This window comes from Acinonyx jubatus, chromosome C1 (genome assembly GCF_027475565.1).
Source record: "Acinonyx jubatus isolate Ajub_Pintada_27869175 chromosome C1, VMU_Ajub_asm_v1.0, whole genome shotgun sequence".
NCBI classification, from domain to species: domain Eukaryota; kingdom Metazoa; phylum Chordata; class Mammalia; order Carnivora; family Felidae; genus Acinonyx; species Acinonyx jubatus.
Genome location: NC_069381.1, coordinates 53,281,037 through 53,301,195, shown reverse-complemented (window position 1 = coordinate 53,301,195; position 20,159 = coordinate 53,281,037). Strand labels below are relative to the sequence as shown.

Sequence of the window (20,159 nt, the reverse complement as noted above, 5' to 3'; positions counted from 1 at the left end):
TCAGGGGCACCTAGGTGACTCAGTTGGTTGAGCGCCGACTTTGGCTCAGGTCATGATCTTGTGGTTCATGGGTTCGAGCCCTGCATCAGGCTCTGTGCTGACAGCTCGGAGCCTGGAACCTGCTTTGGATTCTGTGTCTCCCTCTCTCCCTGCCCCTCCCCCACTCACGCTCTGTCTCTGTCTCTCTCTCTCACTCACTCAAAAATAAAATAAACATAAAAAGTTTTTTAAAAAAGAAAGAAGACTATTCAGATTATTCAGTACCTACTCTATGCCAGAAAATCTCATATGAACTATTTCACTTATACAGGGGTGCCTGGGTGGCTCAGTTGGTTGCGCATCCGATTCTCGATTTTGGCTAGGTCATGATACCAGGATTGTGGAATTGAGCCCCACATTGGGCTCTGCACTGAGCATGGAGCCTGCTTAAGATTCTCTCTCTTTCTCCCTCTGACCCCGAGCCTCTCTCTTTCTCTCTCTTTAAAATAAAAAAAAAATGTATATTAGAAAAAACATGTAGCTGTGTGGGACAAGAATTATAAACCCTATTTTATGGATTTAAAAAACAGAGGTTCAGGCTTATAAAAAAATCCAAGTGTCACTAAGTGGTTGAGTTAGCTGTATACCCAGATTTGTCTAATTCTATTGTCAAGACAGACATTCAGCAAATGAAACTGAGAATAGTTATAAATAATGTATAAAACACACTGTTGTCATGCCATCAAAGGCAGTGTGAAAACCTCCATGAGAATGTGAGTCTTTAGGAAATTACATAGGTGAGCTATATGATACTCAATAAGTACTCATTATAGCCTCAGTGAAGGATTATGCTTTAGCAGTTGGCTAAATACGCACAAAAATAACCTGTTGACTTTTACCTGGTTTGGTATGCCAATCCCAACCTCCCGAAACATCTGGCTGAATGTTCACAGCAGGTGTACTAGACGCTGCAGAAGAAATGGGGAGAAGAGAAAGAATCGTCACAAAATAACTGAGAACCCACTTTTCTGAGTTCACACAGATAAATACTGTCCCTTCCATGAAGCCTGCGTGACCTGCCATGGCCCCACATGATTCATCTCCTTCTGAGCTCTCCAAACATTTTGCAATATTGATATCTTTGGGTCTCCATGTATGGTTACTTACGTGACAGTTGGTAGAACCCATATACTCTTTGTTACTCTTCCTTCTTTGGCTTACCTATATTTTACTTCCATCCACACTTTGAATTATAACTGTGCATATGTCTGTCTCCATTAAATTGTTAGCTCCTTGAAGGCAAGAACTATCTTATTCACCTTTGTGTGTCCCACCTCTACATTTAACACAAAGTCAGTGGCCAATAAGAAAAGATGAAAAGAAACTTAAGCTCAATTTGCCTTAAGCTGGTATTAATAAGTGTAGGAGAGTCATGATCAGCTTAGAACTGAAATTTTGTTTTCTCCTCTGCTGTGAACAAAGAATGATGAGTCAGTCAGAACATGTACTGAGCAACTATACATCATCCACCATGCTGGTGTCAGAGAGAGTCTACTGTCACTCAAAACAAATTTACTGCAGCTTCAAAAGAAATCATGCTGGCCCCTCTCAAAATTCCAAATGCAGGATTTAAAAGAAATATTCAGCTACAAAGAATCAGGTATATTAGAGGAATACACATTGGTAGAGTAAGTTTTTCCTGAACCTATAAAATCCAAATAAGAAACAAGGTCCCATAAGAAAGAATTTATTTCTAAGGCATCTGTAGGTTCTGTCCATAAAATCAGTGGGTAAAATGCAAACATTAAACTTACATGGCAAATAGTACTAAACACACACACACACACACACACACACGCACACACACACACCCCACCACCACCAGAGCACCAAAATTAGAACTACCAAGTCTTGTATTTGTCTGTACAAGACTTCTTGTACTTTCCCATCATTAAGTTAAAAAGAACATGTCCTTATCAGCCATAAGAGTTCTTTCCTTTCTATTCCTCTTCTACCATAGTAACCCACGAAAAATGTGATAGAAATCAAACAATTTCACTAACACTTGCTATTTAATTTCTTTAACTTCTGATCGTAGTCTTATGTTAAACTAGGATGTATAAATAGTTGTTAGAACCCCAACTTTGTTACTAATCAAGCCCACAAATCTTTATAACCATCTACCATATGCAAGGCACCATACAAGGGAACAGAGAACTAAAAGACATTGTCCTCAAGAAATTTAAAATCTGTTGAAGATATAGGAATATACAAATGGAAAGGTAATTACCTAACACTTTCAATCTCTATTTTGCTTTTAATTATGGTTATTTACTTTCTATTCCACACTATGCCCCAAGTGATTGTTCTCTTCAGAGTAGATGTTCAATAAATATCTGTAGAACTCAAAGGCAGGAAGTATTTCTTGATTTTCAGAAGAGATCAGTGGTACCTTATAGAAGTCAGAGGTGGGCAATTTGACCTCCTAATCTGACATCTGAGTCTGACCTATATGTTATCCTGTATGAAGACAATGCAACTGACCCGCTAACAGTGGAATAATTGTTTTTTCCAGAAAGGATAGTGGAAAATTCCTTTCAGTCTGGCATGACACAGGACAAAACAAGAAGTATAGCAGCCAAACAAAGAGGTGCTAACTGGCTTCGAGTGGGTGATAAACATCTTCTAACCAATTAACAAAAAACAGAGAACTGAATCCAGAATTGTCATGCTGAACTACGAACATCCATACCTATGAGACACAAAAGATAGTATCCTTATGAAAATAATAAGTTCAAAGTATTAAAGTCAGGAAAATACATAACCTTATTAACACTATCACTAACTATGTTTCAAAGAGACTTAGGAAAAAAATGAGTTAATTCATTTTATATTTACATATTATATGGTAAGATAGATAACATCTACTATGTACCAATAATTCTTCTAGGCACTAGTGAAGCATTAATGAACAAAACAAACTAAACTCCTTGCCTTTATGAGCTCATATTCTAGTGGGGAGAGATGGGAAACAAAAAAAGAAACAAAACATGTAAGTAAATTATTGAGGATTTTGGAAGTTTATCAATACAGCAGAAAGGAAAATCTTGAGTCCGGGCACAGGGATGAGTTGTGATATGAAATGGAGCAGTCAGAGCAGACCCCACTGAGAAGGTGCCAGGTGAGAAAGATCAAAGGAGGTGAAGAAGTTCATCATACCAATGCCTGGGGAAGAGGGGACAGCCGGTACAACAGCAAGAGGACAGTATGGCTGGAATGGAGAGGGCAAGAGGGAGGGGATATGGGTCACACCACTCAGGTCAAAAGCACATAGGGCCATAAAGGCCATCTAAGGACTCTAACTTCCATGCTGAGTGGCATAAAGACGCATTTTCAGCACAGCAATGACATGACTTACATTTTAAATAAGTGATCAAAAACAATAGGTTTAACCTCTATCTCTGCATCTTTCATCCCAAAGTAACCAGCTTCCAATCAGGAGATTCTCTTCATTGGGAACTATTCAAGGGTGAGAGCTGAATTTCTTGTATGTTGTCTGGTGGACCCACTTCAAATAGTTTGAGATTTAAGACCAACTGGAAATCACCCACAACAGTTATTCCTGGAATGAGTTCTCATGTTTAGTGAAGTTAGAGTCTGACCAAAGTTGTACAATTCATCTTCTGTTTGCGTTTGCATGGCTTCCAAGAAGTCAAGCTGATGACTAGACTGAATTCACCAGGCGAGCTCCTTCCACAAGATGCCTTCCACAGGACCTCACCCTCCAGGTTGAGGCCAGTACTGTTCCATAGCCTTCAACATCAGGTATAAGCTACAATTCTCTAGCTCAAAGCCATTTGTCCTCCACTTAAAAAGCTCCAGCTTTATTTTTTTTTTAATTTTATTTATTTTATTTTTTTTCAACGTTTTTTATTTATTTTTGGGACAGAGAGAGACAGAGCATGAACGGGGGAGGGGCAGAGAGAGAGGGAGACACAGAATCGGAAACAGGCTCCAGGCTCTGAGCCCTCAGCCCAGAGCCTGATGCGGGGCTCGAACCCACGGACCGCGAGATCGGGACCTGGCTGAAGTCGGACGCTTAACCGACTGCGCCACCCAGGCGCCCCAAAGAGCTCCAGTTTTAATCAGAGTTACCTAAATGATACCCTTTTGCACTTACAAGTAGATATCAGAGAAATATAAAGTGGGCTTCACATGGAATTCAAAATTTTCTAGTGGTCACATCAAAAAAGATTTTAAAAAAACACTGATGGAATTAATTTTAATACATTTTATTTAACCCAATATAGTCAAAATATTATCTTCTGTGATCAATATGAAAATATTAATGATATTTTACATTCTTTTTTTGTACTAAGTTTTGAAACCTGGTGTGTATTTTATACCTAGAGAGCATTTAAAATCAGACTAGCCACATTTCATGTGCTCAAGATATCCCAGAGCTTTTAAAATATTAATGTAACTACTTTATGGGGGAAGGGAAGGGGAAAAAAATAGTTACTAACAAGAGGGAGGGAGGCAAACCATAAGAGACTCTTAAATACAGAGAACAAACTGAGGGTTGATGGGGGGTCAGGAGAGAGGGGAAATGGGTTATGGACATTGAGGAGGGCACTTGTTGGGATAAGCACTGGGTGTTGTATGCAAGCGATGAATCACAGGAATCTAGCCCCAAAACCAAGAGCACACTGTATATACACTGTATGTTAGCCAACTTGACAATAAATTATATTTTTAAAAAATAAAATAAAATAAAATAATAAACTTTTATCCATGGTAAAAAAAAAAAGATTAAATTCTAATTGTTCAAATCCAGTGTCTACAATATGTTCTGCAACCATTCGAAGGCTATTAAAACTAACCTGTTTATTGATACTACTTTGGACTTCAATGTCCATATGGATCTAATTTAAGCAGGAGTTGTTGGTATTTTGCATGGGCACAGAGTGAGGCAGCAGAGTTGAGAAAAATATATATCACCCTGGGAATTAAGAGATAAAAGTTCTGGTATATTTTCTATTTTTAACTAGATACTTCATCTTAAGGAAGTCAATAGTTATCTGTCTCAGTATCTTTCTCTAAAATGAATAAAAATACTTGATCTACTTAGTTCAGAGGGTTGTGAGTTTTCTTTGTAAAGGTATCTAAAGATACCAATAATATTTCCCTCCCAAACATACCATCTTTTGACAGGCTGCTTTAAACAAATGTGTTTTCTCTCCTTTCTTTTGCAAAAATTATAGGCCTACACATTTCATTTTGAATTTAAATAGAATGATTGTATTCTGAAAAATAAAATAAAATGTTAACTTAATTGTTAATTTCCAAAAGAGAGGGGCGCCTGGGTGCCTCAGCTGGGTAAGCGTCTGCCTTGGGCTCAGGTCATGATCTTGTGGTTCGTGGGTTCAAGCCCCATGTTGGGCTCTGTGCTGACAGCTCAGAGCCTGGAGCCTGCTTTGGATTCTGTGTCTCCTTCTCTCTGCCCCTCCCCTCACTTGTGTGTGTTCTCTCTCTCTCTCTCAAAAATAAAGAAACATTACAAAAATTTTTTAAAGAAAAAAAAAGAGAGATGCATTATATAGGCTTCCCCAAACAAAATAAAACAAACACCTACTGGATGCTTTTATATCTGAGAACCTATTGTTATTTTGTGGAAAACTATGTTCCACTGAACACAATATAAAATATGTTCTTACCATGCACTGTAGGTGAAGGACTTCTTGTAGGCTGAAGAAAGGGGTCACTGGAAGCACTAGATGTGGTCAGAAAAGAACCCAGCAAATCCTGACCTGATGGTTTAGAAGGTGCTCCAAATGGGTCAAAGGTGGCACCTAGAAAAAAAAAAGGAAAAATGTGTTTCTTTGTCCTGTGAGTTCATTCATTCAATAAATATTCAAGAGCTGCCACTATTGCCAGGCTTTAGGCCAAATATTTGAAAAACTGGAATGAAGCTTGCATTCTGGGTTGCTCCACAGGCCCATCTTATCCTTAAAACTTCCTCCAGGGCCAACAATGGAACCTAAGGATTTTTGACCTCAGGAAGAATCCCATCTTTGTGGACAAAGGAGGACTGTAGATTTATCCATTGGAAGATCCGTCAACACTATAAATGAGGGCTTCTTGGGCCCTCCATAAGTGGCAAAACCATGTTTGGACCAAAGGAGATGCCCAATGAATAAACTGTATTTATATTCAATAAATTAATGGACAAATACCAGGCAGGAGGGGTTTGCTATTAAGGTGAACATTAGAAAACCTCACTGACCAGGCTTTGCTTAGTTTTATGTTTTTAGTGGTCTTTGGCTCGCTTGAAAGTGAAAGAGAGGAGAAATGAGTGTTGCTATGTAACTCAAATGCTGTTCCCAAAACACTGCCTCTCAATAACTTGCTAGAAACTAGATGCAGATTTAGAGAAGTGAGGACAAGTTTGTGAATATACTAAGAAGACTAGAACAAAGCCAGCAGCTGAGATCTCTGGCAACAACACAATAAAACTAATATTGTATCATTTCTTAGGGTTTACATTGCCTTTCATAAAAAATACTTCAGCTGATTCTCAGTCTTTCCCTATCACACAGTAGTATTATCTTCATTCTATAGACAGTGAAACTGAGGTTCAGAAAGCCAAGTCAATCAATATATCCAGCTTCAATTTCATTATCTACAACCTGAGGCACAGATTTAACTAATGTCTCTCAAAGATCCCTTCTAGCTCTGACACCAGAACATAACTATCTTCATGGGACTGTGATGAATTAAATAAAGTCACACAAGGTACATGGTCTTGAAACATGACTGAGTACTATGATAGTCTGGATCTTGCAGATTTTTCTTCCCTGACACCTTTAATTCACTGTGGTGAGTAAGAACTGGATAAAAGGAAGCCAAATATAGAAGAAATAGCCTGGGATTCAGGGCACCAGGATACCACCGTGGCTCCATCAATAACTAATGTAGGAGTTTGAGCCTCAGCAACCACATTCCAGGAATTTAAGACTCTCTCTTACAAAAAATGCCTCCAACTGAACTACTTACTACAAATCAAGACCACCCAGAGCCTTCTGAGAACTGAAGGATTAGCTTGGGAAAGGAAGTCCCCGCAGATTACCATATGAGTGAAGAGTTGAGACATTTCTCTTTACTCTTCCTCATATGATGTCATCTTGGTTAATAGTGATATCAGGTAAGAAGGGGCAGCTAAAATGCTTAGCCATCTACTGTGTTTTGCAAATTTCAAAAAATTGCGGACGATTAGTCACAGGAAAGGTCAAGTCTGTAGCAATGAGCAGAGTGAAGCTGAACCACGTGGGCACCAACTGGCAAGGGCTCATCTGCTACAGTCAGCTGTGCGGCTGGCATGAGTCCCTTAAATATATCTTGAGATAACCAAGTACTCCCTTGCATAACCAAAGTGGATTTAGAAAATTACAGTTCCAGGAAGACATTACAGAAAAACTAAGAGGGAGCTCTCAAGTCAAATGGCCCAGTTTTGGACCCTGGCCTCACCAATGATTAGCCTTATAAATGTATGCTACTAATTTGACCCTAAGCCTCCATTTCCTCAACTATAAATATAGGGATGGGGTGCCTGGTAGCTCAGAGGTTAAGTGTCTGGCTCTTGACTTCAGCTCACATCATGATCTCACAGTTCATGAGTTCAGCTCCATGTTGGGCTCGCAACTGACAGCACAGAACCTGCTTGGGATTCTCTCTCTCTGCCCCTCCCCCAGCTTGTGTGCTCTGTTTCTCTCTCTCTCAAAATAAATAAATAAACTTTAAAAAATAGGGATAATAAAAGCACCTAACTGCCAGATTTTTATAATAACTGAATCCGTGTTTAGTGTTAAATTCCATGTTTGGCAAATAGTAAGTAGCCCACAAATATTAGCTGTTATTATTAGTAATATTCATCAATCTACATTTCCAAGAAGAAGTAACTAAAGCAGCTCAGAGATTGAAGCTTTGGAGGAAAACAAACAAACAAAAAAACCAAAGAAAGGGCGAAGAGCTCAAATATTCACTCTTACACTGTCCTACCAAAATGGACATTTCCCCATTAACTGAAAACAGAGACCTCTAAGGGACTTTCAGGGAGACCAGAAAAGTCTAGCTTATTAGGAAAGTTCAATTCTACCTGCTTCACCCAAAGGTTCCAATTCAAAATTGAGAGGTTTAGTGTAACATGGAAAAAATTACCTTCTCCCACTCTTAGGGTTGGAGATGCAGAGGTGGAGGGGGCAGAGCGGCGTGGTGTCGACTGGGTAGACGCAGGTCCACTCGGATGAAACATGTCTTCCACCCCTGACTGTCCAGCCTGGGCAGCCCCTGCCGCACCTCCACCTCCAAACAGGTCACTCAGCAGTTCAGAATTAGTGGGAGGAGCCACTGGCGGAGAGAAGTTCTTACTCACTGCAGATCCTTCTAGACCCAGAAGGTCCACATCTTCAGGGGGTGGAGGGGCAGCTGGCTCCTGCTGCTTTTTGCTGGGCTTTTTAGCTCCATGCTGTTTGTCACCACTAGCATTGCCATGTGGACTGGAAAGGGTCAGAAGTTCATCATCCGATTGCTCACTTTCTGGATTCACTAGGGCAGCATGGTCCTCCTCACAGAATGATTTTTCCGATTTCTGATCTAAGGAAGGCCAATATGCCAATAAATAGTTAGTTACTGGCCCCAGCATTACTGATTTTTTTTGAGTTAGAGTTGGTACATAACTCTGAAAGAGAGAAGCAGCAGCCCTGAGCAAACAATGCTCTCAGACCCTTACCAATAGAAAACTGCTGGATGTATTTCCCATCATCCAATCACCTTTTGTTGAGCAGCTGAGAGGCAGTATCGTGGAGCAGGGAAAAGCAGGAAGTCTGGAGCCAGACAGGCTGGGTTGGAATCCCAGCTCTAATTACTGGCTCTGTGACACTAAGAAAGTTACTTTACTTCTCTGTGCCTTGGTTTCCTCCTCAGCAAAATGGGGGTAACCAATAGTACCTAACTCCAATGGCTATGGTGAGAACTACATGAGATGATAAACAAAAAGTGTTCAGATCAATATTAAGTAGTACCTAAGTGTTTATGATTATGATTATCATCTTCCACGTGCTCTTCTAGGTGCTTTGAAAAGAAGTCCCATAATTTCTTAATCCTTTGCTGATTCCTCTTTTTTTTTTTTTTCATGTGGCCTGCAGCCAAAAGCAAGGCCTTCCTCCCACAGTCAGGAGTAGAAGCCAACCACACACCTAACCAGTGAATAGCCACAGAGATTCCGCTCAGGATGGTCCCTATACCATCCTGGACGGCGATATATTCAGCATAAAGTGGGCAGCATGGAAGAGGTCTCTTCTGGGGAAGGGATGGAGAGGCTGATGGGTGACTTTCCAGGCCCTCCTTGAGACAGATCCTTCAAGGAAACTTGGTTATTTAATGTTAGGTAGACCCACATTCTAAATCAAGGGCAGATCCACATCCCTAATTCCCGATTCTGAAATGCAAAAAGCTATGAAAAGGGAAAGGTTTCCCTAAGTCTGGAACAAATTTGGCTGGTGGAAAAATCTGACCAGAACTGATACGTACATATGTATACTCTTCATTTATCTCACCCAAAGTGATTATTTTTACATGTTTCACTGCGGAAACATTAATACGCTCCATTACAAGTTGTCTGAGATGCCGCTGGGGATGCTAAGTAATATACCATTTATATCCCATATCACCTAAAATTAAAAAACTTTTGCATTCCTGAAATACTTCTGTGAAGTTCAGATAAGGAATTGTGCATTTCTGCTAAAACCTATTTCAGAGCCTACTAACAGGAATGACTTCTAAATTACTACAATGTCAGTGGAGACGAAAAAGTGAAGTTTAATTAAAAGCCCTTATGTGAGGAAGGGAAGATGTAGGGGACTTGTTACTGGGGGAAACTGGGGAGTCGACCTGTTATCTAGATTTCACTGGATTTTCCAATTTTTTTATGTATTGGTCCCATTTCCCAGGAGGAAATTCCCTGAGCTCTTGAATGTCTACCCCTACCCTGACTCCCACAACTCCCACCTATCACCCTGGCTTCAGCCATCCCTCTGAGTTCCCATTTCCCAGGAGGAAATTCTGAAAGTAAGGCTTTTAATTCAAAGGAATTCTGTGAACTTTTTTTTTCACGAAACATGGAAAATTCCATAGGCAACAGGAATACTGTTTCATGTTTGCACAGTGAAGAAAGGTCAACCAAGAAAACTCTAACCAGAGCATTGTCAAAGCTATTTTCCTACCCCTTTCTTACAGAAAGTCCTTACGATTCAATTCTACATTCAATCTTGGAGTTAACCTCAGCAAACTCTATAGCAAGGAGGCGAATGTGTATGGATAGAATGCCATTGCCAGTCTACTGATGGCAGCAATCTGAAGTGTTATGTTGGAGAGATTCTAAAAACATGTCCAGGTTTGGTGGAAAAGGATACTATTATTGAGACCAATTTTTGCCATGGCTGTTAAAGCATATAGCAGAGACATATGGGCAAAGTATTTGCCTTTTCTGCACCAGGAGAAGCTTAGATCTGCCCTCCTAGTGGCGAGATCCCTCTGGGGGAAATGCCAGATTTTATATTTTCAGAATATGTACTCAAGGGCAGGAGATAGAGTCTTTTGTTAATTTGTGTGTCAGCAGCATAAAGGGAAATCCTAGAAAATATCATATTGATTCATAAGTCCAGGAAAGATGTAATCCAAAAGACAGCATAGAAAGAAAAGGTAGAATTCAGCTTTAAATGGCCTTTTACATCAGTCTAAGAGTACCCATGAAGTTCAAAGTAGAGAGGTAATTTCAAACTGCCTGATTTGAAAAAAGAATGAGCAGGGAGGGTGTAAAGTAAGGAAGAACAGGGATGACTTCTAAATGCTTCTTTTTTTGAAGCTGCTTTGAGAACAAACCATTTTTACAGAATCACCACATGACTTAAGTATCTAACCACGTAACTTAGAGAAATGCTTAGAAGTACCTTGCCAACAGAGAGAGGAAAAGAAGCCACCTTGCCCAAAATGCCTGGGGTTGTCCGGAGGGATATCTATTGGAGCCTGTCCTGCAAGAGAAAAGGCCATGCAGCATCAATGAAATAGGAAATAAGTCAAAGTGATAATAACACAGAGGCTTTGTCCTGAAAACAAAACCACCAGGTGACTCATACCTCCTAAGACCAGAGTTTCTTGATGCTCCTGGTGAGAAGAGAAGAGGATGCTGGGATTGACATCTTTCGTGCAGTAATGTTCCCATGGTGGGGTTAAGTCTATCACTTTGTCGTGGGGCTGTAGTTCTATATCTAGAGTCACCTGAAATAGCTGAGGATATTTTTCTGGTACATCACATGCGTCCAATTCAGGTCTAAATAGCAATTTAAAAGAAGAAGATCAGTGAAAAACAATGGATCCAGTATGATGTTCAGCACAGAAACCATTGTATGTTGACTCAGGTTAACCCTAAGACTCATTTCTAGGGAAAAATCAATCACTAACCAGATAAGGTACTTTACTCTTCTGGCCTCAGTAGAGGAAAGGGGGAGAATAGTAAGTACAACTAAAGAATTTGGATATTACTGCATATAAAAAAACATGTTAGGAAGTAGGGCAATAGATCCAGCCAGTATGCCCAGGCAAGGCTAAATTAGTTGTTAACATAGTGAGATAGTCCCCAGCTGCCACCCTGAGCTCTTGAATGTCTACCCCTACCCTGACTCCCACAACTCCCACCTATCACCCTGGCTTCAGCCATCCCTCTGAGTTCCCTAAACTACATTATAATAAAGCAACTAAGGTTCATTCTCTGGTACAGAAGGGTACCCTGCTTTAGTGCTATAGCCTGGCATCCTGTCTCAAGGGTCATTGCTCATATCATACCACTGATTAAACTGCCATCACTGTTGAAAAACACAAAGGGATACACAGATGCAAAGGGTCACAGTATTGATACTTTGTTTCCTCTTTGTTCAGTCTTGTTCTCTCACATGGAATTTTAGACCTTTCTATTTGAAGTCCTTGATCCATTTGCACTCAAGACAAATTATACCCAACTGCAAGCTGTGAAATGCAACCAGGCTCTCTGTGTTGTTAAGCTACACTCAACAGTCCTGCAGCACAGGATTCCAGGGGTTGCTGCAGCACAGAGCAAAGGAACCTTGGGTATTTGGCTTCCAGCATTTCCCAGCTGCTTATATTGAAAACGGATTTCAGTCCAAGTAGCACTCACTTGGTGAACTTTAAAACTGTGGTTTCCAGTGGTATGAATCCAGTATGAAACTGAAGCTGGAATATCTGGGTGTTGGTCACCTACAAATACAGGAGAGAAGCACGTGACAATCAACCAGGGAAAGGGGACTAACTGCATCAAGAAATTATACTTTGGGGAGCCATGCACCTTCAACTGTTTCTACATTGGAGCTTCTGTTTATTATGAACACTAAGTGACCTTCCCATTTGGAAATGGCCCAGCATCATTTCTAGCCTCTCATCTCCATGAACTCTGCTTTGGCAAGCCATTGCCTCTTCCACTAATGTCCCATGTTCTTGCATACTGCCATACTTTGGCTCATTCCATTCCTTCTCTTCAGGATGCCCCTGCTGCAACCTAATGAACTCATCCTTCAACAGCCACCTTGAAAGTTCATATCCTCTCTGTAGCCACCAATGACTAAAGCAGACCACTCCCATTATAGTATCTCATCTTACCTCTACTATGTGAGTAGATATTCGTACATGTGGTGAATTTCTCCTGCTAGGCTGAGCTCTCTGAGGGCAGGGACAGTCTTAATCTTGTCAATCCTATACCCCTAAGGCAATGGCTGGCACAGAGCATGCACTTGGCAAATATTTGATGAATTAAAATACAATTACTTATAACATTATTCAAAATATCCCAAAAGAGGCAATGACCAAAATGCCCATCAACTGATGAAGAGATTAATAAAAAGTGATATAGCCACAATGGAATATTATTTGGCCATACAAAGGAATGAAGTACAGATACATGATATGACATGGATGAATTTCAGAAATATTATGCTAAATGAAAAAAACCAGCCACAAAGAACCACATATTGTATGAGATTCCATTTACATGAATGTCCAAAAGAGGCAAACCCTTAGAGACAGGGAGTAGATCAGTGGTTGCCCAGGGGATGGAAGAGGGGAGGGGCAATGGCCGATAATAGGTATAGAGTTTCTTTTGAGGATGATGATGTTCTGGAATGATATGGTGGTGCTGTATAACCTTTTGACAATACTAAACATAACTGTATTGTACACATTGAAAGGGTGAATTTTATGTTATGTGAATGTTATTCTAATAAAACATTGAAAAACTATAATTACTTAATCCTACATCCTTAATAGAAATATCTCCTCTCACACTGATCCAAATGGGACACTATAAAAAAGGGCATGAGCTTCTAAAGCTCAAGGTTTGGTACAAGTTCCAGAGCTGTCAGTTTCTGGCAAAGTCATCATGCCAAGGCCTCTGGGCAAATCACATTCTCTCTGAGTCTCGTTCCCTATAAAATGAGGGAAACAGACATAAATAATCTTTAAAGGTTCTTTCTAATTCTAAAACCACAAGTCACTCAAGCCCAAAGTGATACAGAGAATATACTTTAAAATCCTCCTCATATTAAGGGATGCCCGGTTGGCTCAGTCAGTAGAGCATGGAACTCTGTTGTTTTTAACTTCTATTTATTTATTTTGAGAGAGATGAGTGTGAGCAGGGGAGGGGCAAAGAGAGAGGGAGACAGAGAACCCCAAGCAGGATCGATGCTGTCAGCGCCTATCGCAGGGCTCCATCTCATGAACCAAAATCAAGAGTCAGATGCTTAACTGACTGAGCCACCCAGGTGCTTCGAGCATGTAACTCTTGGTCTTGAGGTCATGAGCTCAAACTCCATGCTGGGCTTATGAGCTTATTTTTAAAATAAATAAAATAAAATAAAATAAAATAAAATAAAATAAAATAAAATAAAATACTCTATTGAAGGCTCAGAAGAGTTTATGCCATGATTCTTCCTGAAACCATACCTTAGCCTGTAGTCGGCTCCCAATGGTTGACCTCAAGTGATACATGGAAACAACCACATCTCCTTGCACAGTGATGCTCAAGGGAATAAAGATTTTTCCATCTTGGACACGGTATTCTCTACAAACAGAGACAAAAATATACATTGAAAGAGTCCAATCTTGTATGATCACATAGGTATAGTCCTCTGTGGCTCAAGCCAAAGGACCTATTGCCCAAGACTGGGCCCAAGAACCATTTCCTATCTTAAGCAGAGTCAGGAGCACAGCCATGGGTGCAAACTGGTTCTGCCATAGGATGGTGTTGGTCTAATGGTAGACCCCCTCCCCTGTCCCATCTGGACTTCAGATAAATTGACTGCCCATCCCTACTCTTCAGATCTCATAATCCTCAAATACACTTAGCCCTGATATACTTGTTGTTTCTTAACTTTAAATTAATAGTAAAAGCAGAGACAGAGGGAACAAAAATGTCCAACCAAGATCAGTATAGAAACTGCAAAGCCATGCTCTGTGAGGGTCTTAGATACCAATTCCCAAATTCAACCTATTCCAAACTAACTTCATTTTATGTCACCATCTACTCCCTTCTCTCCATACCCCCTACCACCTCCTACTGGCACCTGCTTTTTATTTTGGATTCTGTAACTTCTTTCATTATATCACCATCTGCCTAGCTGCTCACCTAGAAACTAAGCATGTAGGTCCTCTGTCCCCACCACTGTCTTAACCCTCATAATTCATGCTAGTCCCTTAGCTTATATTTCCATTTGAGAGGGAGCCATAGCATCCCTTGGTTTACTTATGCTTTTCTAGGATTGAACCTACATAGAACTTTTTTTTTAATATCAGCCTTTTCACAATGATGTATTCCTCACAGGAAGAATATAATTCAACCTAGATAAGAAATGAGCAATTCCTAAGAAGTGAAGAAAAGTTCATGACCTACTTCATTCGTTCAAAATCTGCACAGGTCGTATATATTTTGGTTTCTCCAATCAGTACATCACAGTAAGGACGACATCCATTTCTCTGTTTGTTAAAAAAAGGGACTGGACTGACAGTGATGGACTTAATCGTGAGAGGCTTGAAGTGAGGGCGGTAGGGCTTGTCTGCTAGGAGGTCACACATATAGCCCAGGTATCTGAAACAGAAGATTGACATTCTGTGGGTCAGACCAAAGAAGGAATCAATCTTGGCTATGAAGTCTATTCTTGTAAATTACTAACTTATAATAACAATTTACTGTGTTAAATTCTTAAACATTAGCTACCAAAAGAGAATGCAACCAACAATTTATGAAAGCTTTTATCTAGTGACATGACTGTATTTCCCCCCCAAAGAACTGGTAAAGGGGTAATTTATTAAATGAAAAAGGCTTATGGGAGCTTTATACTAACTTCACATTGGCATATCTGTTCCTATTTGATCTGCCAGGTTAGGTTTATCAGCTAAAAGCCGGCTTTGGAAAAATTTTAGAATTTATCATCAGAAGCACTTTTAACTCAAAAAAAGTAAGAAGGGGAAATTATATAAGAGAAAAGAAGGGGTGCCTGGGTGACTCAGTCAGTTAAGCGTCTGACTCTTGATTTTGGTTCAGGTCATGATCTCATGGTTCTTGGGATCAAGCCCCACGTCGGGCTCTGTGCTGATAGCACAGAGCCTGCTTGGGATTCTCTCTCTCCCTCTTTCTCTGTCCATCCCCCACTCACACTTTCTCTCAAAATAAACATTTTTTAAATAAATAAATAAGAAAAAAGAAGAAACTGCAAGTAACAGAAGTATAATAAGTCAATTACCTAAAAAGGGTTTCCCTTTTCTTAAGGGCACAATACCAGTTAGAAATTGTGCCTACCCTGCATCTAGCTTACTTTACCTCCTGTGGGATGGCGACAGTCCGATTCCGGGTCGCTTTGCATATAACAATCGAACGGCTGGGCCAGGAGTAGAGTAGAGATTACAGAAAATGAACATAGCACCAACCAGAATTGACGATGCTGCCCGTCCATCCTGCCAAGGAAGATACATAAACCTGTCACAAACGTGGCCCAGTCAGCCACTCACCATAGAGAATGGCTGTACTTGCAGTTAAAAGAGGGAAGAGAGAATGCGGAGAATTCTTCTTAACAGAATGATTTTCAGTTCAAAATTATTCACCTGAGGGTGCCTGGGTGGCTCAGTCACTTAGGTGTCGACTCCTGATTTCAGCTCAGGTCATGATCTCGCAGTTCGTGGGATCAAGCCCTGCACTGGGCTCTGCACTGACAACACAGAGCCTCCTTGGGATTCTCTCTCTCTCCCTCACTCTCTCTCAAAATAAATAAATAAAGTAAAGTGTGTTCACTTGAAAACCAAACTCTGTCCCAAGCACTTCAAATCACAAAGCAGCAAGGAAGGCTTATTCTTAGGGTAAAACTGACTGTCTACTAACCTAAGAAACCAAGCTACATAAATTTGATCTGCATATATTTATGGGAAAATAGTCTAATCTTCAAAGTAACTTTGGACTCATAGGATCAGAACTAGTAGTTGAGGTCTCTTGGTTGCAAGCTGGAGGTAGAGTTCACAGATTAGGCAAATACTGCTCTTTGGAATATGCTATGTATATATTTTACCCAAAGTATGTTTCTAGATTCATACAAAACAAAGAAGCTTCACATGATTCAACCACATTCAGTGGAGAAATACATGTAACATTCCTAACAGATGGTGGCCCAGGCTCTTCTAGAACACTCTGAGTGACAGGAGGCTTGTTGCTACTTGAAGAAACCAAGCCCAGCTCAGCTTACAAAGTTCTTCTTTATCCTGAATATGTTGAGTTGAAGTCTATTCCACTCAATGATCCTCGTTTTTTATTCTGTCAGGATGGAGTAAACCTACTTCTTTCTTCCTGGGGTAGCCTTTCACATATCTGAAATACCCTCCCCTTCCACCAACCCTTTCATTTTACAGGTTAAAGGCACACCCAATCTGTGACGGTTAATTTTATGTGTCAACTTGACTGGGCTGAGCGATGCTCAGACAGTTGGTAAAACATTACTTCTAGAATTGTCTATGAGAGTGTCTCGAAAAGAGATCAGCATTCAGGGTGCCTGGGTGGCTCAATCAGTTAAGTGTCTGACTTTGGCTCGGATCACTATCTTGAGGTTTGTGGGTTCGAGCCCCACACAAGCTCTGTGCTGGCAGTGTGGAGCCTCCGTGGGATTCTCTCTCTCTGTCCCTCCCCTGCTCATTCTCACTCTCTCACTCAAAAATAAAATAAACATTTAAAAAATTTTTTTAAGAGATCAGCGTTTGACTCTGAGTAAAAAAAGATGTACTCTCACCAATGTGCATGGGCATCACCTAATCTGTTGAGGGTCTGAATAGAACCAAAAAGCAGAGAAAGGGTGAATTTTCTATCTTCTTGAACTGAGATGTCTACCTTCTTCCCTGGGACATCAGAGCCCCTGTTCTCAGGCCTTGGACTCAGACTGAATTACATCACCAGCTTTTCTGGTTCTCTAGTTTGCAGACAGCAAACAAATTGTAGGACTTCTCAGCTTCTGTAACTGTGTGAACCAATTCCTATAATAAATGCATTATATATTGGTTCTGTTTCTCTAAAGGACCCCAACTAATATATAATTTCTTTGATTCTTCCTCACTTGATATTCCATTTTAAGAAACATCATTTGGTGAAGTTTCTCTGAACAGACCCATTTTAAAACAACAACCTTAAATGTGCTACCCAGATGTGAAATGTAAAATATGAGGTGCACTCCAACCAACTAGAGAGGAAATACCATCTCCTTTAATCTGGACACTATGCTTTTACTAACATAATCCTAGGCCAAATTAGTTTATATGCAGGCTAAGTCACACCCTAAGCTCTTATTGATTTTCCTATCTACTAAAACCCCTAGCTCTTTTTCAAATGATGTGTTAAGCTAAGAGACAAATACATTTAATCTTTTACAACAAGATTCAGGACTTCACATTTATCCTGTGTTTAATTTCACATTCTTAGTTTCCGTTAAACAACCAACCTGCAAAGGCTTTTAAAATCCAGATTCATTATATGACCCTCCCATTTCTGAGAAATACTGGAAGCTTGATCTTCACATCCTCATCACTGCTTTTAATTAAAAGGGCAACCAAACGCAACCTTCTCCTGGGAAGATACTGATCCATTAATCACCTACCCTTGGAAGCAAGTACTGAGCCACAATCCAACTAGATGTATTATAACCTAGCCCAAATTTCTCTATCTTGATTATAGGAAATTGGGAAATACCTTGCAGGAATACAATAAGCTATCCCTACTAGTCTATTGGTCTTGTAAAAGTTCAGCTGTTTTGATATGCACATTCATAATGAACCAATGAAGACTCCTTTTTCCTAAGAGTTTAAAATCATCTGTGCAAAGATTTATATTAGACTTTTGCCTTAAAGTGCCATCAGGTTCACCAGCCTGTAACTTTCCAGGATAAACCTCCTCCGTATTTTGGAAAAACTCTCCTGTCTTTGTTTGCCTGGCACCTCTTCTTCCTGTTTCCTCATATTACATAAGGAATCCATGATTGCTTTTCCAAGTGCTCTCAGCATTCTGAGACATAATTTAAGTCTAGAGAGTGGATTATTTTTAAAGTACTGTGAGGCTCCTTTACTATCTCACTACCTATCAGCTCTGTCTTAATGATCATTGTTACTACCGTCCTAGCCTGACATTTGCTCCCCTGACAAAGAAAACAGAATAAAAGAGTTAAGATTACATCATGTGCCTCAAGCATTTGTTATTGTCCTTATTTCAAGGACAGGTTTTTCCTTTTTTTAAGACATTTTTCTTAATCTTAATTCTTTTAGATTTAGCCTTCCTGATACTCTTAACTGATCCATGGTTCTTGGATGTGTCCCCCTCCTTTTATCTACCATGCAAATCTTTTCAACAGTTTAATTAGTTTTTTATTAAAAGATGAGTATATGCTTATTATTTTTAATAAAACAGAAATATATATGACAAAAGTAAAAGCTCCCATTTCCAGCTTCAATTCCATTTCCCAAAGGCTTGGTGCAGATGTCTGACTCATGCGTACCCTTTTTTAGTGAGCTAGAGAGCAGCAATGGTGTCATAATCCTTTGCTTCTTTTTCTTCTTCATTGGCTTTTTATTCTTCAAGATTGTATCATAAGAACTGGAAGCCTCTTCTCTCTCTTGAGCCATCTTCCCTTACAAAGCTGTCAGACTTTGGCTCTCTGAACTTTTAGAAATTTCTTGCGTGAAGAGAAAATCACCAAAGTGCCTAAAGCTGCTTAGTCCCTGAAAGGAATCTGTTCTGTTGCACAATCTGTTGTGCCTCCGACAGGAAAACCCTTTGGCCGTTCGTGGACACGAAATTTTTCCTTTGTTGCCAAGAGTTTGGGGATGTGAGATGGAAAGAAGAAAATATGTACTTTCACTTTCCTCCTCTTTTAGCCAACTGGCTCTCAAGAAGGAGGGAGAAGATCATCAAGTAATCACATAGCAAAAAAAAAAAAAAAAATACACCCTGAAGTTTATAGAAGAATGAGTAGGGGTGCCTGGGTGGCTCAGTTGGTTAAGCGTCTGACTTCCGCTCAGGTCATGATCTTGTGATCTGTGTGTTCGAGCCCCATGTCAGGCTCTGTGCTGACGGCTCAGAGCCTGGAGCCTGTTTCAGATTCTGTGTCTCCCTCTCTCTACGACCCTCCCCCGTTCACATTCTGTCTCTCTCTGTCTCAAAAATAAATAAATGTTTAACAAAAAAACTTTTTTTTAAATAAATAAAAAAAAAAAAGAACGAGTAATTCCAGTATTTATGCTCAGATTCCACTTGTGTGTTCACTTGACCATGTATTCAATCATTTATTCAAGCCTCTCAGACCTGGGGTGCAAAGGTAAAGGAGACACAGTTCTTGCCTGTGAGATGCTCACAGTCTAGTAGGAAAACAGGCACACCACCAGATCATGATGATGCAGTATATTAGATGCCACAGAAGACATTCAGATATACAATGGGAATGTCCATACAGTGAAAATACTCAAGAGTCAGAAAGAGTTTTACCAGATGTTGACTTTTAAACAATAGGTAAGAGGCCACCAGAGAAGAGTTGGGGGAAGGG

At 40.0% G+C, this 20,159-nt stretch overlaps 1 protein-coding gene across 4 annotated transcripts in view; it reads right to left on the bottom strand.

Moving 5' to 3' along the window:
- The window catches only part of DNAJC6 (DnaJ heat shock protein family (Hsp40) member C6), a 148,783-nt gene that overhangs the window by 13,811 nt on the left and 114,813 nt on the right, over positions 1–20,159 (bottom strand). For all 4 annotated transcript variants that reach the window (XM_027058973.2, XM_015078347.3, XM_027058974.2 and 1 more), the window contains 9 exons: positions 15,917–16,050; positions 14,990–15,184; positions 14,044–14,161; positions 12,227–12,306; positions 11,172–11,365; positions 10,986–11,066; positions 8,197–8,631; positions 5,697–5,831; positions 879–947 (listed from right to left, as the gene is read on the bottom strand). In XM_027058973.2, coding sequence (XP_026914774.1) covers positions 879–947; positions 5,697–5,831; positions 8,197–8,631; positions 10,986–11,066; positions 11,172–11,365; positions 12,227–12,306; positions 14,044–14,161; positions 14,990–15,184; positions 15,917–16,050 — 1,441 coding nt within the window. The remainder of the gene's footprint in view (positions 1–878; positions 948–5,696; positions 5,832–8,196; positions 8,632–10,985; positions 11,067–11,171; positions 11,366–12,226; positions 12,307–14,043; positions 14,162–14,989; positions 15,185–15,916; positions 16,051–20,159) is intronic.